The following is a 24601-nucleotide window of genomic DNA, read 5'->3' as shown; positions in this document are numbered from 1 at the left end:
TTTTTATTCTTGAAAAAGTAATTTCAATTTATGAAATCCCTGAACTGCAAAATGTGAAAAAAAAATTTAAGTGCTATCTAATTATTTCAACCTAATATCACATTGTTTTGACTTCTTATTTCACAATATTATGCCATTATTTCAACTTATCTGATTAGTTACTCATAAATTTAATATCTGATTTCAAGTTTGTTGCATTCAAATCTCAACTTTCTCATTATTTCAACCACACAATCAATCAAGACTAATGTATTGGATATTAGCTTTATTCTATTCACATTCACTGGATATGAGCAAATCGCATGCTCTGATTGGCTACTCTACTACTAGGCTACCAGCTCATATACTGTGAGTAAAGAAAAACAAAATGGTGGAGCACATCAAGTCAGACATATCACTTTGTTACAGTGTTGTAGTCGAGTCACTAAACCTCGAGTCCGAGTCCAGTCTCGAGTCCCCAGTGTTCAAGTCCGAGTCATTAAAAAAATTTCAAGTCAAGTCCACTATTGATCCGAGTCAAGTCTGAGAACAAGACTCCACCCGCACCATTTGACAGTGGCTGTTTGTAAGCCATTAACATTAGTTTGTTCCTGAACATGACGTATGAACAGGTGAATGTGCATTCTCTTAGTCAGGGAGTGTGAAGTATTCTGTCAGAGATGGTTAGGAGACGGATGTAAATGCAGAAGGTGTGTTTATTAATACAAGTGAAGACAGGTAAACAATCCAGAACAGTAGGCAAAATCGTAAAACATTGAACAGGCAATAGGTCAAGCAAGGCACACACAGGTTATTGTAGACTCGGCAGAATCAAAAACGAGAAACAGGAAATCAGGGAACCAAACAAGGAAATAAGGCTCAGTAATGTGTCAGCAATGCAACTCAATACTTCGCAAAGTAAGTGTATTTTCACAGTTTTTATATAGGTGCTCTGATTGTGCCTTAATCCTGTGTAGGTGTGAGTCCACTTGGTGCACGCGCTGTCCGGAATGTGCCTGAGAGTCTATTTGATGCACACGCTAAGGCACGCAGGTGTGACACTCTTGCATGAAATTAGTACAAAAATTAATGTAGATATAAATATTTTGTGCCAAATTATTATGGCATGTTACAAAAAATAAAGAAAAATCCAAGTCCCTGTCTCCAATTTACGAGCCCAAATGCAGTTAATGCACAAGTCTGAGTCCAAGTCCAAATCATCAGTGTTCAAGTTCAAGTTGAGTCATGAGTCCTTAAAATTAGGGCACGAGTCAGACTCAAGTCCGAGTCCTGGACTCGAGTACTACAAGCCTGCTTTGTTATCAAGTATTGAAAAGAAACAGAAATAGCTAAAAGAATATCGGGGGGAGTTCCACCAATATCTTCTGTTCCGCACTCCAGCCCAGTCGGTGGCGGTAATGCACCTTTAAGTTGGTTTGCCAATTGCCAAAAAAATCCTAAAGAAGAAGAAGAAGAAAATGGCAGTGCGTGTTGCTGAACCAACTGAGGACGAAATAAAAACTCTACTCAAACACAAAAGCCCAAAAAATAAAAAAAGCAACAAAATATGGAATAAAATTATTCGATGGGAAGAACATATCTTTTTTTTAATTTTTCAAGAAATATTATCGCGTTTTTCACAAACTGCTACTGTCATTTTGCTGGTTTGTTGACATTCTAAGTGGAGATGATTTTGTCGGACATTTTGTATAAAGTTTTTATTTATCGACTCTGCAAAAAAAAAAGCTCTGTTTCTCAAAATCCAGTGAATGTGGATAGAATAAAACAGTTATTCCACTCAATCTCATCATATATGGCTTATACAGTGGTGCTTGAAAGTTTGTGAACCTTTTAGAATTTTCTATATTTCTGCATAAATATGACCTAAAACATCAGATTTTCACACAAGTCCTAAAAGTAGATAAAGAGAACCCAGTTAAACAAATGAGACAAAAATATTATACTTGGTCATTTATTTATCGAGGAAAATGATCCAATATTACATATCTGTGAGTGGCAAAAGTATGTGAACCTTTGCTTTCAGTATCTGGTGTGACCCCCTTGTGCAGCAATAACTGCAACTAAACATTTCTAGTAACTGTTGATCAGTCCTGCACACCGGCTTGGAGGAATTTTAGCCCATTCCTCCGTACAGAACAGCTTCAACTCTGGGATGTTGGTGGATTTCCTCACATGAACTGCTCGCTTCAGGTCCTTCCACAACATTTCTGTTGGATTAAGGTCAGGACTTTGACTTGGCCATTTCAAAACATTAACTTTATTCTTCTTTAACCATTCTTTGGTAGAACGACTTGTGTGATTAGGGTCGTTGTCTTGCTGCATGACCCACCTTCTCTTGAGACTCAGTTCATGGACAGACCTCCTGACATTTTCCTTTAGAATTCGCTGGTATAATTCACAATTCATTGTTCCATCAATGATGGCAAGCCATCCTGGCCCAGATGCAGCAAATCAGGCCCAAACCATGATACTACCACCACCATGTTTCACAGATGGGATAAGGTTCTTATGCTGGAATGCAGTGTTTTCCTTTCTCCAAACATAACGCTTCTCATTTAAACCAGAATGTTCTATTTTGGTCTCATCCATCCACAAAACATTTTTCCAATAGCCTTCTGGCTTGTCCACGTGATCTTTAGCAAACTGCAGATGAGCAGCAATGTTCTTTTTGGAGAGCAGTGGCTTTCTCCTTGCAACCCTGCCATGCACACCATTGTTGTTCAGTGTTCTCCTGATGGTGGACTCATTAACATTAACATTAGTCAATGTGAGAGAGGCCTTCAGTTGCTTAGAAGTTACCCTGGGGTCCTTTGTGACCTTGCCGACTATTACACGCCTTGCTCTTGGAGTGATCTTTGTTGGCCGACCACTCCTGGGGAGGGTAACAATGGTCTTGAATTTCCTCCATTTGTACACAATCTGTCTGACTGTGGATTGGTGGAGTCCAAACTCTTTAGAGATGGTTTTGTAACCTTTTCCAGCCTGATGAGCATCAACAACGCTTTTTCTGAGGTCCTCAGAAATCTCCTTTGTTCGTGCCATGATACACTTCCACAAACATGTGTTGTGAAGATCAGACTTTGATAGATCCCTGTTCTTTAAATAAAACAGGGTGCCCACTCACACCTGATTGTCATCCCATTGATTGAAAACACCTGACTCTAATTTCACCTTCAAATTAACTGCTAATCCTAGAGGTTCACATATTTTTGCCACTCACAGATATTTAATATTGGATCATTTTCCTCAATAAATAAATGACCAAGTACAATATTTTTGTCTCATTTGTTTAACTGGGTTCTCTTTATCTACTTTTAGGACTTGTGTGAAATTCTGATGATGTTTTAGGTTATATTTATGCAGAAATATTGAAAACTCTAAAGGGTTCACAAACTTTCAAGCACCACTGTAGCCAACTCAGTGCTACACGCCTCATCGGCTATCATCTCATGTACGACTCGATTTCGTGGAATAACTGTTAAATAGTAATAATAATTCTTATTGTTTGTGCTGCTTCCTAGATGGTGAATAAGCATAAACGTGGCTTTAGTTGATATTTGTACATTGAATTAGTAAGTCACTTACGTGGGTTTAGGTAGTCAAAGTTTTGATTCCTAACACTTAAACTGACAGAATTCCATAAAGATCGTAGCTGCCATTAAGGAATACAACATAACTCAAAATGAGGACATAACATGTTGAAATAATGAGTTACTACATTGAAATAACGAGCTATTAAGGTAATTAAATAATTGAAATAATGAGCTATCAAGATAAGGACATAATAACCTGAAATAATTAGTTATTAATTAAAAAAATAGGAGATATTAAGTCAAAATAAGGACATAGTTCTTATAAAAAAATAAAATAAATAAATCTCATCTCCTCATCTCTAGCCACTTTATCCTGTTCTACAGGGTCGCAAGCAAGCTGGAGCCTATCCCAGCTGACTACGGGCGAAAGGCGGGGTACACCCTGGACAAGTCGCCAGGTCATCACAGGGCTGACACATAGACACAGACAACCATTCACACTCACATTCACACCTACGGTCAATTTAGAGTCACCAGTTAACCTAACCTGCATGTCTTTGGACTGTGGAGGAAACTGAAGCACCCGGAGGAAACCCACGCGGACACGGGGAAAACATGCAAACTCCACACAGAAAGGCCCTCGCCGGCCACGCGGCTCAAACCTGGACCTTCTTGCTGTGAGGCGACAGTGCTAACCACTACACCACCGTGCCACCATAATTATTATTATTATTATTACAAGTGGTATCAGGGCTTCCATAGCAAACACAACTTATATACACAACTACGAACATTCAGTCAAGGAGACCACACACAAAGGCACCCATACAAACTTTATAGCACACGCACATGCGTGTGCACAGACACACACACACACACACACACACACACACTGACTACGTGATGGTTGTAAATAAAGCGATGAGCATATTCAGTAGCACATCTCAGCACAGAGGAGAGAGTGTTCAAGCTCTGATTTATCGCCTGAGCCAGGCAAACACTACATCACACTGTCAGCTGGTTATGAGTGTGTTTGAACAGCACGGCTCAGGAGACACTGCTTCCTGCTGTACACAAATCAGTTCTTCCACACTGCAATACACGCAGAAGATGTTGGCATTACAGCCAAAATGTAAGCCAGGCTCATCACTTTATACGGGAAATAAATTCACGAAAAACCTACGCAGTCGTGTGCTCATAAATAATCAAGATATGCCAAATAGGGAACATTGCATAGCCAGCGGGCATCCACTGTTCTGATCAAAATAACATGGCTGTTTGGATAGTTGCTGCTCTCAATCTGGAGCAGAAACCAGACTATATATCTTTCATGGTTCATTTTTAGGCAGCTGTAGGTTGTAGGCCACAGTGTGGTGGGACTGAAAACTATACCTACTGAGACCACAAATATCACATTGTTCTGGAAAGTGTCTTATAAGCTTGAACTTTTCAGCTCTTTCAGACACCTGCTGTTTGTTGCTGCTCTCCTGCACTCTTTTTCCTCCATATTAATCACCCCTCACTTTCTTTCCTACCCCCTATCTATCTCCTTCCTCTCTGACTTTAATCTTATGCACAGGAGGAGCCAATGTTTTGGAGCACATGGGGAGGTCTGAGCCATATGTTTGAATTTAGCCCAGTGATGCATTGCCTACAAATGTATCAAAATAGGCACCAAGAGCCGAGGAAAAAAGCCATTATAGTGCCGAACACTGCAGTCACGTGTTGTGTCAAGGAAGCAATTCAGCATATGGGCTAAAAGCTGAGGGATTACTTCGTCGGTGCAGTGAAGAGATGACAAAGCAAAGGAGAGAGGAATTATGATTCCATGAAAAAGTCTAGTCTAGGAAGGCAGCTCGAAGAATCCTGAAAAGCTATGCCCTAAAGGAATTTTCAAATGAGTTTACTAAAGCAGTCCTCAACACATCATTCATACAATAATGAATAATTAAATAATATTGGCTGGAATTGAGTGGTATATCAGATATATTCCATTTAGCTAGCATGATACTGAATAAGTCGCACATGAGTTCAATATCATGCTAGCTGAATGGAATATATCTGATATACAGTGTCTTGCAAAAGTATTCATCCCCCTTTGTGTTTGTGCTGTTTTGTCGCATTACAAGCTGGAATTAAAATGGATTTTTGGGGGGCTAGCACCATTTGATTTACACAACATGCCTACAGCTTTAAAGGTGAAAATTGTTGTTTTATTGTAACACAGACAATAATTAAGATGAAAAAACAGAAATATGGAGTGTGCATAGATATTCACCCCCACAAAGTCAATACTTTGTAGAGCCACCTTTTGCTGCAATAACAGCTGCAAGTCTCTTGGGGTATGTCTCTATTAGCTTAGCACACCTAGCCACTGGGATTTTTGCCCATTCCTCAAGGCAAAATTGCTCCAAGTCCTTCAAGTTATATGGGTTGCGTTGGTGTACAGCAATCTTCAAGTCGTGCCACAGATTCTCAATTGGATTGAGGTCTGGGCTTTGATTAGGCCATTCCAAGACATTTAAATGTTTCCCTTTAAACCACTCCAGTGTAGCTTTAGCAGTATGTTTAGGGTCATTGTCCTGCTGGAACGTTAGCCTTCATCCCAGTCTCAAACCTCTGGTTGACTCAAACAGGTTTTCCTCCAGAATTGCCCTGTATTTAGTGCCATCCATCTTTCCTTCAATCCTGACCAGCTTTCCTGTCCCTGCAGATGAAAAATATCCCTACAGCATGATACTGCCACCACCATGCTTCACTGTAGGAATGGTGTTCTCAAGGTGATGGGTTTGCACCACACATGGCATTTCCCATGATGGCCAAAAAGATCAATTTTAGTCTCATCTGACCAGAGAATCTTCTTCCATGTGTTTGGGGAGTCTGCCACATGCTGTTGGGCAAACTTCAAATGTGTTTTCTGGAGCAATTACTTTTTTCTGCCCACTCTTCCATAAAGCCCCACTCTGTGGAGTGTATGGCTTAAAGTGGTCCTATGGACAGATACTCCCATTTCTGCTGTGGATCTTTGCAGCTCCTTCAGTGTTATCTCTGGTGTCTTTGTTGCATCTCTGATTAATGCCCTTCTTGCCCGGTCTGTGAGTTTTGGTGGGCGGCCTTCTCTTGTCAGGTTTGTAGTGGTGCCATATTCTTTCCATTTTGCTATAATGGATTTAATGGCGCTCCCTGGGATATTCAAAGTTTGGGATATTTTTTATAACCCAACCCTGATCTATACTTCTCCACAACTTTGTCTCTGACCTGTTTGGCATGCTCCTTGGTTTTTATGTTGCTTGCTTAGTAGTGTTGCAGAGTCAGGGTCCTTCCAGAACAGGTTGATTCAGACAGACATCATGTGACAGATCATGTGACACTTTGATTGCACACAGGTGGATCTTAAATCAACTAATTTTGTGACTTATGAAGTGAATTGGTTGGACCAGCTCTTATTTTGGGGTTTCAAATGAAAGGGGGTGAATACCTATGCGCACTCCAAATTTCGTTTTTTTCATCTTAATTATTGTTTGTGTCACAATAAAACAATTTTCACCTTTAAAGTTGTAGGCAGGTTGTGTAAATCAAATGGTGCTAACCCTCCAAAAATCCATTTTAATTCCAGCTTGTAATGCAGCAAAACAAGACAAGCACCAAGGGGGATGAATACTTTTGCAAGACACTGTACCACGAAAAAAAGGCAACCATTATTATTATTATTATTATTATTATTATTATTATTATACATATGCATTCCTTTTGGGTGTTCAACGTGTCTTTTCTTTCAAAATTCTCTCAAAATTTTTCGTATTTAACGAAGCAAACCTGGCGGCCATGTTTGTTTAAAAATTGTCACAGTCACTTCCTAGCGCGGAAGTTTTACGTCTCTGATGTGTGATGTCATGTTGTCTTGACAACTATGCAATATCGTAAACCATACTCAATGCTCATTCTCCATTGGATAGAGTGATGTAATACATGTAGGATAAGCGATACGCTAACAATATTGCATGCTATCAAACCAAATGAAAGAAACCCGCTAGAAGGGAATAGAATACATGTTTTTATTCCATTGAAAAAGTGTCCTGTATGGATAATAATTTTCTATAATGGTATTTTAGAATAGGATATTGTAATCATATCCAATGAACAGAACAGAGTTTGGGGTGGTAGCCATCACACCACCATCATAACAGTGTTATACATCCCAATAATTACAACATCCTAAAATGTTTTTTTTTCCCTCTTACACCACAGTAATTTGTCAACAATTATAAATTTTCATTTATTAAAGAATATGTTGAACTTTTAACCTTTTATAGCTATGTTTAATGTCATCAAATTTTTGCAAAGCAAATCAGTTGGCATAAACTCTCCTTTGTTCTGAGTGTTGAGCTGTGCAACTTCAGTTTCAAGGACGCACCGCGGGTCCGCGCATGCACTTGTTAATTACGCGCAGTTGTTTCACATTCTGGCTCATTACAGGCTCTGTATTTAAGGACTCCTCACACACTCTTACTTTGCGAGAAATTGTATGTCTTCTGTGTGTGTTTGTTCATTTTATTCATTTATTTATTTAAGCTTTCCGGATTGTTGTTCAGGATCATATTCTTTATTTTGTTTTTTTTGGGTCTTGTACCTTCTTGGATTTTTGCCCTGTTCTAGATATTTGCTGATTATGTAAACTCTGCCTCAAAACCGAAATCAATGCTTTAAGTTTTGGATGTGTTTGAAGATGTATATACTGCAAATAAACCTGTTTCACCTGCACTTGCATCCTTCCTCGCCAACCAGTCCTTACATGATATCAGTGCTCATTATACCAGCTATAAACAGGCTTTCCCTTACCAGCCTCTTTTTTCATCTCTATTACGCTAAAGTCAAAAAAGAAAACACAACTTGTCATGTTATTAAGAAGGTAATCCTACAGTAGTGTTTGAAAGTTTGTGAACCCTTTAGAATTTTCTATATTTCTGCATAAATATGACCTAAAACATCATCAGATTTTCACACAAGTCCTAAAAGTAGATAAAGAGAACCCAGTTAAACAAACGAGACAAAAATATTATACTTGGTCATTTATTTATTGAGGAAAATGATTCAATATTACATATCTGTGAGTGGCAAAGTATGTGAACCTTTGCTTTCAGTATCTGGTGTGACCCCCTTGTGCAGCAATAACTGCAACTAAATGTTTCCGGTAACTGTTGATCAGTCCTGCACACCGGCTTGGAGGAATTTTAGCCCATTCCTCTGTACAGAACAGCTTCAACTCTGGGATGCTGGTGGGTTTCCTCACATGAACTGCTCGCTTCAGGTCCTTCCACAACATTTCTATTGGATTAAGGTCAGGACTTTGACTTGGCCATTCCAAAACATTAACTTTATTCTTCTCTACCCAGTCTTTGGTAGAACGACTTGTGTACTTAGGGTCGTTGTCTTGCTGCATGACCCACCTTGTCTTGAGATTCAGTTCATGGACAGATGTCTTGACATTTTCCTTTAGAATTCACTGGTATAATTCAGAATTCATGGTTCCATCAATTATGGCAAGCCATCCTGGCCCAGATGCAGCAAAATAGGCCCAAACCATGATACTACCACCACCATGTTTCACATAGGATAAGGTTCTTATGCTGGAATGCAGTGTTTTCCTTTCTCCAAACATAACGCTTCTCATTTAAACCAAAGTGTTCTATTTTGGTCTCATCTGTCCACAAAACATTTTTCCAATAGCCTTCTGGCTTGTCCACGTGATCTTTAGCAAACTGCAGACAAGCAGCAATGTTCTTTTTGGAGAGCAGTGGCTTTCTCCTTGCAACTCTCCCATGCACACCATTGTTGTTCAGTGTTCTCCTGATGGTGGACTCATGAACATTAACATTAGCCAATGTGAGAGAGGCCTTCAGTTGCTTAGAAGTTACCCTGGGGTCCTTAGTGACCTCGCCGACTATTACACGCCTTGCTCTTGGAGTGATCTTTGTTGGTTGACCACTCCTGGGGAGGATAGCAATGGTCTTGAATTTCCTCCATTTGTACACAATCTGTCTGACTGTGGATTGGTGGAGTCCAAACTCTTTAGAGATGGGTTTGTAACCTTTTCCAGCCTGATGAACTTCAACAATACTTTTTCTGAGGTCCTCAGAAATCTCCTTTGTTCGTGCCATGATACACTTCCACAAACATGTGTTGTTTGTTTAATGTTTATTTGACAGGGACAATGCACAACATACAATTGAGCCAGATTATAGCCACAAGGCTAATTTTCATCTGTAGTCCCTGGACAGGAATTGATGTTAAGTTAAAAAAGAAGATTAGAAATAATAATAATAATAATAAAAAAATGACAACAAAACATGTTATGGGTGGGACTATGTGCAGATATAGGCCTACACTTTGATAGATCCCTGTTCTTGAAATAAAACAGGGTGCCCACTCACACCTGATTGTCATCCCATTGATTGAAAACACCTGACTCTAATTTCACCTTCAAATTAACTGTTAATCCTAGAGGTTCACATACTTTTGCCATTCACAGATAATCTGTGAATGTGAAAATCTGATGATGTTTTAGGTCATATTTATGCAGAAATATAGAAAATTCTAAAGGGTTCACAAACTTTCAAGCACCACTGTATATCCTGACAGTTACAAGGTACTAGACCTTGTAGACTCATTCCACAAATTTTAAATTTGTCCACCCAGAAAACTTTACATCAATGATCATGTATTTTCCTTTGTTAAATCACAACCTGTTTGTTTGTTCATTATTAGTCTTAGATTATGTGTAGTGTCTTTCATACAGTTCCATCTGAAAGTGTTGTTCCTATACAGTAGAAACAATAATGTCAACCCTAAAACAGAAAATGGTAGCTCACCGGTTAAGGCTTGGACTGCTGATTGGAAGTTGGTTGTGCCTTTAACCCTCAACTGCTCAGTTGTATCATATCTCAAGAGTAAGTCTGATTGGATAAAGGCTCTTATAGAAAATTCACAACACCCTCTGAATTCAGCAGTGCTGTAGTGCAATATCATTAATCAATAATCATTAATCCCTAATGATTAAGCATATTCTAAATAAGAGACTCTAAGAAGAAGAAGCCTTTATTTGTAACATGTACACTCAAGCACAGTGAAATTCCTCCTCTGCATTCAACCCAGCTGAAGTAGTGAAGAAAGAAGAAACCTTTATTTGTCACATGCACACTTCAAGCACAGTGAAATTCATCCTCTGCTTTTAACCCACCTGAAGCAGTGAACACACGCACACACACCCAGAGCAGTGGGCAGCCACACTAGAGCGCCCAGGGAGCAGTCAGGGATTAGGTACCTTGCTCAAGGGCACTTCAGCCCAAGGCCGCCCCACGTTAACCTAACTGCATATCTTTGGACTGTGGGGGAAACCGGAGCACCCGGAGGAAACCCACGCAGACATGGGGAGAACATGCAAACTCCACACGGAAAGGCCCTCGCCGGCTGCGGGGTTCGAACCCGGAACCTTCTTGCTGTGAGGCGACCATGCTAACCACTACACACATGCATGCACACACACAAGTGAGAAATGAGCACACACATACCCAGAGCAGCAGGCAGCTATGCTACAGCACCCGGGGAGCAGTTAGGGGTTAGGTGCCTTGCTGAAGGGTACTTCAGCCATGATATAGAGGGAGAGGAAAGTGCTATTCATTCACTCAACTCCCCTCACATTTTTCCTGCCAGTCCCAGGATTCAAACCAGTGAACCTTTGGGCCTAAGGCAGCTTCTCTGACCTTCAGGCCATGTCCCCATTTAAAGAGACTTTTTGAATTTATTGTTCCTCAGTCATGAGTGATTAGTCTTGATTCTGTTACTTTCCTTTTCAAGATAGCTATCATGAAATAGGGATAAATACCTGGGGTAGCACTGGGCGTAGTGCATGTGGCTGCCATATTGTTCTCTTGAATTGTCCCTGAGGAGAAGCATTTTTGAGGCAGGCTATTCTTATCATATTGGACATTTTCCTGTTTTACGGGAAAATCCAAAGCTCAGCACTGTTCCCAGCAGCTTTCTTTTTATTACCAGCGTCCAAGCTACCGAAACACATAAGTGAGATCTGCAGAAATTAGAGCATTTCAGAGAGGAACAGTTCTCTCAGTTTAGAGGGGCAGGGTTTGACTTACTTCAAATACACTGCGGGCACTTCACATGGAGAGAGGCATTTTACAGAAAAAGGCTGTTATTGAATATCAGTAGTTCATGGTATAAAAAGAATATGACTCGTGAATTCTCTGGAGGAACCAAAACCTGCCGTTTAACACCTCCTATGCTTATCCTGGCAAAGTGCCATTTGCACTTTGTATAGAGCCATACTGCTTAATGATACATCATTCGTAAGCGTGATATATGAGCCTGCAAACTAATGCAAACTGCACTCATTTTCTTTCCGCTCAAAATACTTCTTGCACTGGGACAGCTTGGCAGAATTTTTAATCAGCATCCTAAATTATATGTTTCAGGACAGTCCCTTGATTGTCTGTCACTTTGGACAGATTTGACTACACATGTGAGTTCAACTCAGTGTAAATCTGGTCACTGGAGAGAGGAGGATGTTTGTATTTCTGGAGCCTTGAGGGTCATTGAGAAGCCCCATGACATAACACTGATGTATATAGTGCATCCCAAAAAAGGCCATGCCAATAAGGATTCAGGTCAATAAAGGACTCTTTTACAATAACGGTCCTCATTTATTTACACTCCCTACTCTATTTCCATGTATGCTATGTCTTTACACTTTGCCTGAGTTAAAAAAAAGGAGAGGTTACAATATATCCAGACAAGTTGCTCTATTATAAGATAAACACGTGATCATGGCGTTGAATGAAAAACCTTAAATGTCCTGAAATGGCATTAAATGGAAAAGGTGAAGAACACAAGAAAAATCAGAAAATGTCTACAGGTTGTTATAATGAACTGGGAAGCACAATCTACTCGTGAAATTACAACTTCTGGGTTGTGGGTACGCACCAAAATACACGCTGGGTTAAAATTTCACAAGTTGTGATGCAACTTTGGCATTTCTTAATATGATGGATTCCATAGAAATTTGATTTATAATTAATTTTTTATGTAATTAAGTTCTTCTTTGTAATTTATCTGAGAGAAAATCTGCTATTCCTATTAATTTGCTTTGCCCTCATTCAAGACACATTATCTACATTCTAGCTGGCTAAACCTTTGGTCTCGGTTATTAGCTAACTTTAATGTTCGGCCTCTATAGTTCCCAGTTCCCTAGCAACGGTGTTCCCATGCATTTATCTACTTGAACAGTGAGCCAATTCAATGTTTACTTTAACAGCCTGAAAGCATAAATTCATAAGATCTACCAACAGATCACTCACACACACACACACACACACAGATGTAAATGAAGGAGAAAGTGTAAGGAGTAGCAGAGGTTAGCTTACTTGGTGGCAATGATTCATCAACACAGGGGTAATGGTGGGAGGTGGCCCGCATAGCAGGAAGCTGACTGATTTGATGGTAACTAGCTCCTACAAAGGTGATGAAAATAAAAAAAATGGAGATTCACTATTCACAATCTAAGCGACATGGACAATCATGAAAGAATAAATGAAATGGAAAAACATGATGAAAGTCTCTGCATGATAGGAAACATGATGAAAAACATCCACTGAGGTACTGTCTGGTTTAGACTGTTCTGGGGGTACAGTGATTAAAACATTCCGACAGAAGTGTCAGTATCAGAAATTTCAATTATTTCAGCTGGAGCTTCATGAGAACCAAAACAAAGCCACTGTTTGAAGATGAAACCTTCCCTGCAAAATACATGTATTCATCAGTCTCTCTCTGAGAAGGACTGATCCTTAAACTGTTCAAAGTTAAATTCTACTGGTTACTGTTTTGAAAATAGGAATATTTGCTTTACATCAATTCATATTCAAAGTTATCTCAACCTCTTAGAGATGAAAGTGGCTTTCTTGCCAATGACACACTGAAGTAAACTGCTCAAAATAGAAACAACAAAAAGAGAAAGAGGAAAAACAGGATTGAATTATGGCGTGAAAATGACATCCCTTCCACCCAGAGAGCATGGACACCCAGTTATGGATGACTGTGGCATCACTGGGGGGTTCACAAACACTTTTCTCTTGTGCTACTTGGGAAAAGGGCTTCCTTCCTTCTCTCTTTTTTCGGAAGAACGCTGAGACCGGAAGCTTTCTTTTTTTTTCTCCTCCTGCGTAAAGACCTCAAGCAGAGGCCATCCACATTGGCTCTGCTTTAATATCAACAGATCTTCAATTAAGGTACGTGAATCCTTTCATCATGGCACGCCTTCAGCCTGTTCAGTGTGCTGAGTGCAGGATGTTTAGTCATTCTTCCTCTGTCGCTAGCGATAGCTTTATTTGTGATAAGTGCAGATTAGTTAGCTCTCTGACGGAGAAGATTATAGTGCTAGAAGCACGTGTCCAGGCTTTAGAGAAGGCCAGTGAGCATGAGAACAATGTAGTTTCTGTAGGGGAAAGTCTGGATGCCCTAGGTGGAGTTAGTAATCCCCCAACTCCGGCATTAGAGCCCTTACAGTGGGGCGAATGGGTGACGACTCAGCGGCATAAGCGTAGAGCCAAAGCTACCGCTGAGGCTCGTCCACGGGAGCACCACTCCTCTCAGCGTCATGTGTCGAACAGGTTTGCTCTCTTTAGTGATGCACCTGCTGAGAAACCTAAAAGAGCTCTGGTTATAGGGGACTCTATCATACGACATGTGAAATTAGCTCAGCCTTTAGGGGCACCAGCAGCTTTAGTCAGGTGTATACCGGGAGCCAGGGCGCCGGACATAGCAGGTAATCTTAGGGTCCTAGGCAAGCACAGGTTCTCAAAGATAGTTATCCATGCAGGAGTTAATGATGTACACCTTTGTCAGTCTGAGGTTGCTAAGAGTAACTTTGTAGAGGTGTTTAAATTAGCGAAGGCGATGTCCGATGCTGTAGTATGCTCTGGCCCCATCCCAATGCGGCATGGCGATATAGCTTACAGCAGGTTATGGTTGCTGAACTGCTGGTTGTCCAGGTGGTGCTCTAAAAACAGTGTGGGCTTTATAGATAATTGGGCTAATTTTGAGGGCACTGCTGGCCTGTTAGGGTGGGACGGTATCCATCCCACTCGGGAAGGTGCTGCTCTCATTTCCTGCAGCATAGGTCATAGTCTCAGAACAGGCCTAGTTAATTTCTGACAATCCAGAGCCAAGGCCAGGGAGCAGATGAACAGGCTAAACTGACTGTCTGCTAGCTGCACAGAGTCGTCACTCAGGGTCCACTACATCGAGACTGTGTCTGTTCCCCGAGCTCAACAAAAAGGTAGAAATATTCAGAGAGTTTTTTCCAGTAAGCTAATCAATATAAAATTAGATCATACTGACTGTACAGCCACTGCCAGCACCTTTGATCTAAAGGTGGGGCTATTAAATATTAGATCTCTTACATCTAAAGTGCAAATGGTTAATGAACTCATTACTGATCAGGAGTTTAATGTACATTGTTTAACTGAAACATGGATTAAGCCAAATGAATATATAGCATTAAATGAAACGAGTCCTCCTGGATACAGTTATATACACCAACCTCGTCTAACTGGCAGAGGACGAGGTGTCGTGGTTATTTATAATGATTATCTAGGTGTAACACAAAAACCTGGTTATAAATTTAATACATTTGAAGTTCTTCATACTCATATAATGTATGTAGCCTCGAAAAATAGGTCTACCCAGTTAATTCCGTTACTTATTATTTACAGGCCCCCAGGGCCATATTCTGAGTTTCTTTCTGAATTTGCAGATTTTATCTCAGATCTGGTTATTTCCTTAGACAAAGCTTTAGTTGTCGGAGATTTTAATATTCACTTTGACAACCAAGAAGACCCTTTGAAAACAGCGTTTGTGTCCATCTTAGATTCAGTAGGGATTAATCAGAATGTCATAGGACCAACCCATAATGGTGGTCACACCCTCGATCTAATACTAACATTCAGGTTAAACGTAGAAAATATAGTCATACTTCCACAGTCTGAAGTTATCTCAGATCATTATCTCATCTCATTCAAAATATGTCTGAGTAATAATATATGCACCTCACCACACTACTGTATTAAACGTACATTCATGTCAACTACTGCACAGAGCTTTATAAATGATCTCCCAGAGTTATCAACTTTGGGTCACTGTCAGCCCCCGCAGAACTTGATTAGGCAACTGAATGCTTAGAGTCAACGTTCCACCATACTTGAGATAATGTAGCTCCTCTTAAAAGGAAAATGGTCAGAGACAAAAAATTTGCACCCTGGTATAATGATGACACTCGCACATTAAAACAGACCACTCGAAAATTGGAACATAAATGGTGTCAAACAAAATTGGTAGTGTTCAAATTAGCGTGGAAGGAGAGCTTCCTGAAGTATAGAAAAGCTCTTAGTGCTGCTAGATCAACATATCTCTCCTCCCTAATAGAAGATAACAAAAATAATCATAGATTCCTATTTAATACTGCAGTAAAATTAACCAGGAATAAGTCCACTATAGACACATGCACACCTGCAGTATGCAGTAGCAACGACTTCATGAATTTTTTTAATGGCAAAATTGAGAATATCCGACAAAAAATTCAAACTACTAATTTAAGGTCAGACAATGTAGGTGACCCTGTAGTTAACAATATAACTATCAGATCAGCAATTAGAATGTTTTACTCCCCTAAGAGAAACTGAATTACTTTCATTAATCTCGGCATCAAAAGCCTCAACTTGTGTACTAGATCCCTTACCTACACGTCTATTCAAACAGATAACACCTGAAGTAATTGAACCGCCTCTAAAAATAATAAATTCTTCTCTTAGCATTGGCTCTGTACCCAAATCCTTTAAACTAGCAGTTATCAAACCCCTGATTAAAAAACCTGACCTCGATCCCTGTCAGCTGTCCAATTATAGGCCAATATCAAACCTCCCCTTTATCTCCAAGATCCTTGAAAAAGCTGTGGCACAGCAGTTATGCTTATATTTACACAGGAATAACATCCATGAAATGTATCAGTCAGGATTTAGACCTCATCATTGCACTGAGACAGCTCTGGTTAAAGTAGTAAATGACCTACTGTTTGTGTCTGATGAGGGCTGTGTCTTGCTGCTTGTGTTGCTTGACCTTAGTGCAGCATTTGATACCATTGATCATTCCATTCTTCTGGATAGACTAGAAAATGTTGTGGGAGTTAAGGGAATGGCCCTCTCCTGGCTCAGGTCTTATTTAACTGATCGCTATCAGAATGTTGATGTAAATGGTGATCTTTCTAGACATACTGAGGTAAAGTTTGGTGTCCCACAAGGTTCTGTCTTGGGTCCACTGCTTTTTTCTTTATATATGTTACCTCTGGGTAATATTATTCATCAACCTTGTATTAGTTTCCACTGTTATGCTGATGACACACAGTTGTATGTTTCTGCAAAACCTGATGAGAGACACCAGCTTAATAGAATTGAAGAATGTGTAAAGGACATTAGACACTGGATGCTTATTAATTTCCTTCTGCTTAACTCTGACAAGACTGAAGTACTTGTACTAGGATCACATGCAGCTAGAAGTAAGTTTTCTGATTACATAGTAACTCTGGATGGCCTTTCTGTTTCTTCGCATGCAGCAGTAAAAGACCTCGGAGTGATTATTGACCCCAGTCTTTCATTCAAAACTCACACTGATAACGTTACCCGGATAGCTTTCTTTCATCTCAGAAATATTGCTAAGATAAGAAATTTAATGCCACTACATGACGCGGAAAAACTAGTTCATGCTTTCGTTACCTCCAGGTTGGATTATTGTAATGCCTTACTGTCTGGATGTTCCAATAAGTGCACAAACAAGCTCCAGTTAGTTCAAAATGCAGCAGCAAGAGTCCTGACTAGAACTAGAAAATATGACCACATCACCCCTGTCTTATCCACACTGCATTGGCTCCCAATCAAATTTTGTATTGATTATAAAATTCTACCATTGACCTTTAAAGCACTGAATAGTCTTGCACCACAGTACCTGAGCAAGCTTCTGGTCCTCTAAGACACACCACGCCTACTTAGATCAAAAGGTGCAGGCTATCTGCTGGTACCTTGTATAGTGAAGGCTACATCAGGGGGCAGAGCCTTTTCTTACAAAGCCCCACAGTTATGGAACAGCCTTCCAAGTAGTGTTCGGGAATCAGACACAGTCTCAGCGTTTAAGGCCCTGTCCACACGGCAACGGATTCAGGTGAATCTGATAAAATTGTTTATTGTTTCAGCCTGGCGTCCACACAGCACCGGCGTTTTGGGTGCCCCAAAACGAAATCTTTTGAGAACGGGTTCCAGAGTGAAAAAATCTGGCAACGGCGCTGTTGCGAAGTCGTCTGGATGAGTAGAACGGATTTGTTTACGATGACGTCACAACCACATGACTGTCAGTGCTTCAGGCCAGGTAGAAGTGTAACGAACTCGATGCGAGTTGTCAACAAATCCTATAACTTGGTTCATGAAACGCGCTTACAAAATATTTTCACTGTGAATATTTATTGTGTAATGGTGCAAAGTGAGAGAGAGAGAGAGATAGAGAGAGAGAGAGAGAGAGAGAGAGAGAGAGAATAGCCCTTAGGGCAGAGTCTTTAGTCCAAACACTGTGGAAGCAGTACCAAACCACGCACCGCCCGTGCGCTTTCCAAAAACAAATACAATCCAGCCAGCAAAAATAGGAAAAAAAAAGGAGCGATCTCACCTCTTCAGATGTTGGTTTAAGTTTGACAATACATTCCTCAAAAAGGGCATAGAAGAACAAAGTAATCCACCAACGTGTAGCATTCAATTTATTCCGGACCATTAAAGAATTCTGGAGGATATCAGAATGTTGGTGTACCGGCTTCCATCTACCCCCATTCATTCCTCTTTCCGCGTCTTTCGTTTTATGCTACTGATTAATAATCAAAACTTTGTGGCTAATGCTACAGAAGAAGGGGTTTATGCGCATGCGTCTACTTCTTCTATTGTTCTGGTGTCTCCGATGGGACCGTCTTACAGCGCACGTAGTGGTGTGGCATGTGTATTGCATCATTTTCAGCAAGTGTTGCGTTGCCATATGAACCTGATATTTTACTGATCCGTTGCCCATGTGGATGCGATATTTAAAAAAAAAAAAATCTCGTTGCCGTTGTCGTGTGGATATAGCCTAAGTCTAGGCTGAAAACATATCTGTTTAGTCAAGCCTTTTGTTAATGGTGTTTATGAGGTAAAGGTGTAGATCTGGAGGGTCCTCAGACATAGTGTTTTGGTAAACTGGGATGCATGGATGCCGTCAGTCCCCCACTCACTTGCTCACTCGAGTTTGTTGACAGTGTAGTGGCTGGTTGCTTTATGTCCCGGGGCTCCCTCATGCCTGTGTTACCTTCTGGCTCTCCCCTTTTAGTTATACTGTCATTGTTAGTTGCCAGAGTCCCTGCTTGTACTCAGTGCAAAATGTTTACTGTTCCTACTTATTCAGGTGACACTGGGCATACCTAACAACCTGTGTTTTTCTTCTCTCTCTCTCTCTCTGTCGGAGTGCATGCTGGGAGTGAGTGGAAGGAGCATGTGTGAGTGTGAGTTGTGTCCGCTGTGGCTTGAAAGAGTATTTTCTGTCTTCTATCTTTCTTCTAATTTTGTGTGTGTTGGTTAAACTGTGTGTAAAGAAAGAATTTCCTTATTTTGCGCTTCTGTACTTTGTGGGTCGTCAGTGACCAGTGTTAAAACTGGGAAGCATGGTGACTCCAGGCCTGGAAATGTTTGAAGTACTCACGCGCCGCCACAGAATTAAAGTGGTGTCGCAAATAAGAGTGGATGAGTGTAGTGTAGCGGTAGGCAACACTGTTGGACATGAAAATGTGCTTGCTGCATCTAAAATGAATAATGCCATTGTTCTTTTTCTGAGCTCTGCAGCTAAGGCGAATGAGGTAGGTCAAAAAGGCTTGACTCTGAATGGGTTGTTTACCACCGTGCTCCCTCTCTCCACACCTGCCAGGAGAGTAACGATATCAAATGTGCTGCCTTTCATTAAGGATGAAATGTTGGTCAGAGAGTTGGGTCGGTGTGGAAAATTGGTATCTCCAGTTAAGAAAATACTTATTGGAACCAAATCAGCACTTGTGAAACATGTTGTGTCGTTTAGACAATATACATGCATGATTTTGAATAATTGTAATATGGAATTGGATCTTGTTTTGAAATTTAAAGTCGATGACTTTGATTATACTGTGTTTGTGTCCACTGAATCTATGCGCTGTTTTGGTTGTGGGAAGACAGGACATGCTGTTCGAACTTGTCCAGAAAAGGTAGCAAGTGCGTCAAGTGGACACACTGATGCTAACCGTGATTCAGAAACTAGCGCTGGTGCTGAGGAGCCCGGTGCAGAAGCGCAAGCCTCTGCTGCTGAGCGAGACGGCCCAGTTGCGCCGGCTCCGTTAGGAGCGGAGGGAGAGGAGAGGAATGTTGGGGCTCAGGATAGTAATGATAATTTGAGTGAAAATGTTAGCGAACCTTCTGAGAATACGATTGTGGAAAAAAAAAAAACGATACTAGTAACATGTTAGATGAGATTGAAAACAAAGAAGCGATTAATTCGCAGGCTGAAATGCCAGTGAGTCAAGAGGAACCAGATGCTGATCAGGCTCCTTTTAAGAAACCTGAGAGAAAGAGAAAGATGAGTCTTAAACAAAAACCTGCAAAAAAATTGGGAAGGAGAAAGAGTCTGAGTCTTGCACATGATTGTGAGAGTGATTCAGGTGCTTCTGTCTGCTCACAAAAAAGTGCACCTGCCTCTGAGTTAATCAATTGGACTGTTGGTTATGATGTTAGTCATATTAAACTGTTTCTTAAAGTTACTAAGTTTACGAGGAATGTCCAAATTGTCATATATTTCCCTGACCTCCAGAAGTTTGCTCAATGTACAAGGAGTTTTTTGAGAGAACGTAAGTTCGCTAGAAGAGTTCAGGTTAAAGAAGTTCTTGACAAAGATAAATGTTTTAGTGGGAGGTGAGGATGGTGCTGTTGATGTTGATGGGTATGGTGAGGAGGAGGAGGAGGAGGATGGTGACGATGACGATGATGGTGTTAGTGGTGGTGATGATGACGATGATGAAGACAAAATGGTCTAGAAGAGATCACCTTTGGTTTCTCTTTCTTTGTGTATTAGCATGTTTTTCTTTTTCTCTACTCATGAAAAATATTCAATTAGCTTCTCTTAATGTAAATGGAGCAAGGGAGAGTCTAAAAAGGGAAAGGCTTTTAACAAAACAGAAAAAAGTGGATGTCTTATGTGCACAAGAAACACATAGTGACCTGAGAAATGCAACTGATTGGGTTAAAGAATAGGATGGTCTTGCCATTCTAAGTCACAAAACCTCTGTTAGTGGTGGCGTTGCGATTTTGTTCTCCCAGTTTTATTCCTCTTTCTTACACTGTAGAGGAGATCATAAAGGGTAGGATTCTTAAAGTTAGGGCTCTTTTTGAGAATTCTGCTTTTATTTTTATTTGTGTTTATGCTCCAACATTAGCTTTAGATCGAATGTGTTTTCTGGATGTGCTTGATACAACCTTAGAAAACTGTTCCAACGAAGAATATTTATTCTTGGGTGGAGATTTTAATTGTACAGAGAAAGACAGACAGAAATCACCTTGAACTACATATGCCTTTACGAAGGAAACTAGTGCAACTTTTAGAAGCACATGAGTTAAGTGATGTTTGGAGGAATTTACATAGAAATGTGTCACAGTACACACAGACTCATATGTCTGCTAATTCTGTGTCCCCTGCAAGGCTGGACCATTTGTATATCTTTAATCATCATTTAAGCATTCTTAAAAAGTCTTGTATTTTTCCAGTTTGTATTTCAGATCATAGTCTGGTATTATGCTCTGTATTTATTAGTTCTGTTAAATCTAAAAGTGCTTATTGGCATTTTAACAATGCATTGTTGAATGATAATCATTTTAAGAACATGCTTAGATATTTCTGGTTCACTTTTAGAACTGAAAAGCACACTTTTGAATCATTACAGAGCTGGTGGGAGTATGGTAAAACAGATAAAACAACTATGTCAACAGTATATTTACAATGTCTCCAGAGATACAGTACAGAGCATGAAATTTTTAGAGGATGGATTTTTAAATTGTCAAAAATTGGCACAATCTTGTAATAATCAAGATACATTGGACAAATTATTTGAAAAGAAAACTACATTGGCTGACTTGCTGGAACGCAAAGCACAAGGGGCTCTTGTCCAGTCACGTTTCCAAACCTTGAACAAGATGGATGCACCTTCAAAGTGTTTTCAAGGGGCTACCTAAAGTCTCAGACCAGTCAAACGAGATGCTCACTGGGGTGTTGACCCTAGAAGAGTTGCATAAAGCACTTCAAAGCATGGCGTGTGGGAAGGCGCCTGGCTTGGATGGACTTCCAGTGGATTTTTTTAAGTGCTTTTGGCCTGAATTGAGGGAGGACTTGCTTGAGGTGCTCAATGATAGTTTAGTCGGAGGGCTGATGCCAATGAGCTGCCGTAGAGCTGCTCTTACCCTTCTCCCTAAGAAGGGGGATCTCTGTGATGTGAAGTCATGGTGTCCTGTTGTCTTTGCTTGCCTCCGAATATAATTTATTATCTGAAGTACAGTATTGGCCACCCGGTTGGGGAAGGTTCTGGAAGAGGTTATTCACCCTGACCAATCTTATTGTGTCCCTGGCAGGTCAATATTTGACAATGTTTCATTGGTTCGAGACATATTAGATGTATCAAAAGTGTTTGGTTTAAACACAGCTTTTATTTCTATAGATCAAGAGAAAGCTTTTGATCGAGTCGAGCATGCCTATCTTTGGAAGACTCTTGGTGTATTTGGCTTCAGCTCAGATTTTATAGTTAAAATAAAAGTACTGTATAATGACATTGAAAGTTTGCTTAACATTAACGGTGGCTTATGTGCTCCTTTTAAAGTGTCAAGATGAGTAAGACAAGGATGTTCACTGTCAGGAATTCTTTATAGTTTGGCTATAGAACCTTTCCTGCATAGACTCAGAAGTGTCTTAAAAGGTACATCTTTACCAGGCTGCAATGATGTTTATCTTTCAGCATATGCAGATGATGGTTAGGGATCAGGATGATGTGGATACTTTGGTTTAAGTTTCTAAGGTTTTTGAAATTGTCTCTTCCGCCAGGATCAACTGGTCAAAGAGTGATGCTCTTTCTGTTGGAAAATGGGACAATAGCCTTCCGAGGTTACCGGGTGGGCTAATATGGAACAGCGATGGTATTAAATACTTAGGTATTTTCCTTGGAGACAGTAGTTATGTGCAGAATAATTGGGAGGGGATTGTTGATAAAATAAAAGGGCGGTTGGATAAATGGAGATGGCTTAAACCACAAATGTCATATAGAGGATGCATATTAGTTATTAACAATTTAGTGGCATCTATTCTGTGGCATAAATTAGCGTGTGTCGATCCACCTGCACATTTGCTTTCAAAAGTTCAATCGTTGTTAGATTTTTTCTGGGATAAATTGCATTGGGTCTCACAAAGTATTTTGTATTTGCCAAAGGAGGAGGGGGGGTCAAGGTTTGGTTCATTTGCAAAGCAGAACAGCAGCTTTTAGAATGCAGTTTTTGCAAAAGTTGTTAATTGAACAAAAATATGTGAGATGGAAATCTGTGGCCTTTGCCATTTTACGAACTGTTGGTGGACTGGACATGGACAAATCTCTTTTTTTGATGGATTCCAGAAGACTGGACACTCTACAGCTGTCAATTTTTTACAAGAATCTTTTTAAAGTGTGGGATTTATTCACTGTACAGAAATTAAGTAAAAAACCTTCTTTGTATTGGCTTTTAAAAGAGCCTTTGATCTTTGGAACACGGTTGGACTTTACTTATAACAGCAATGCAGTGTATGACAGTTTCTTAAGGCCACGCTTACTTACTTTGGGGCAGTTGGTGGGCGTGGCCGGTAGAGACTTTCAAAATTGTCAAAATGTAGCAAGAGTTTTGAACATCAGGTCTGTTCGTGTCACTTGCCAATTATTGGAAAAATGTAAAGCCTCACTTACAGCAGAAGAAAATTTGGTGTTAAAAGGCTACTTTGAGCAGAGAATAGTTCCTTGTGATCCATTTCCCAATCTTGCACTATATCCAGATTTTGATGAAAATGCTGGTCTTTTTTTGGATAATGTTGAACTTGTGTCCTTACACAGAGCTGGCAGAACTGGTGGTCATGTGTTTTACAAGGTTTGTGTCAAAATTTTTAACCAGAAGGGGTTAAATCAGAAGGTTGAGACTCCCTGGCGTCCTGTACTTGGTTTAGGTGATGAAGTGAAACCGGAATGGAGAGCATTGTACAAGCCACCATTAGTTAAAAGAGTTGGGGACTTACAATGGCGTGTTTTGCATGGAATCATTGCTGTAAATGCTTTCATTTCTGTTTTATGTCCTGAAGTGAGTCACAATTGTCCATTTTGTTTTGAGAGAGAAACAGTATTTCATGTTTTTATGAATTGTTCAAGATTGACTGGCTTTTTTAATGCATTAGAGAGACTCTTCGAGTGTTTTAATGAGACGTTTTCAAAGAAGATCTTTATTTTTGAGTTTAAATATGTTAAGAAGGGCAGACCTGTTTGTCAATTGCTTAATTTTGTATTGGGTCAAGCTAAAATGGCTATTTACATGAATCGTAAAAATAAGATTGAATGTGACCAGGATCAGGATGTTGCAGCCGTTTTTGCTGCTCTGGTTAAATCTAGAATATTAATTGATTTTCGCTTTTATAAAGCGACAGAGAATGCACAATTGTTTGAGGATATTTGGTATTTAAATGGTGTTTGATGTGCAGTAGAAAATGATGAACTTACCTTTGCACATTTTTGGTAATTTAATTTAAATTTTTATTTATTTTTGAAATAACATTGTGTTTATCTGTCAAATACCTGCATTAAAGGTCTTTTGAAATAAAAAAAAAAAATCTCTCTCTCCCCTCTCCCCCAAATCTGTCCCTCTGAGTTACAT

At 40.0% G+C, this 24601-nt stretch overlaps 1 protein-coding gene across 1 annotated transcript in view; it reads right to left on the bottom strand.

Annotated features, from left to right (window-relative positions):
- Positions 1 to 24601, bottom strand: part of LOC132887093 (E3 ubiquitin-protein ligase HECW1) — a 179199-nt gene that overhangs the window by 66613 nt on the left and 87985 nt on the right. The window contains exon 10 of the mRNA XM_060922463.1: positions 12968 to 13054. Within this exon, the coding sequence (XP_060778446.1) occupies positions 12968 to 13054 (87 nt within the window). The remainder of the gene's footprint in view (positions 1 to 12967; positions 13055 to 24601) is intronic.

The sequence above is a fragment of the Neoarius graeffei genome, chromosome 5, assembly GCF_027579695.1.
Source record: "Neoarius graeffei isolate fNeoGra1 chromosome 5, fNeoGra1.pri, whole genome shotgun sequence".
NCBI classification, from domain to species: Eukaryota; Metazoa; Chordata; class Actinopteri; order Siluriformes; family Ariidae; genus Neoarius; species Neoarius graeffei.
Note: the sequence above shows the minus strand (reverse complement) of the source record. Positions and strands in the feature narration are given on the sequence as shown.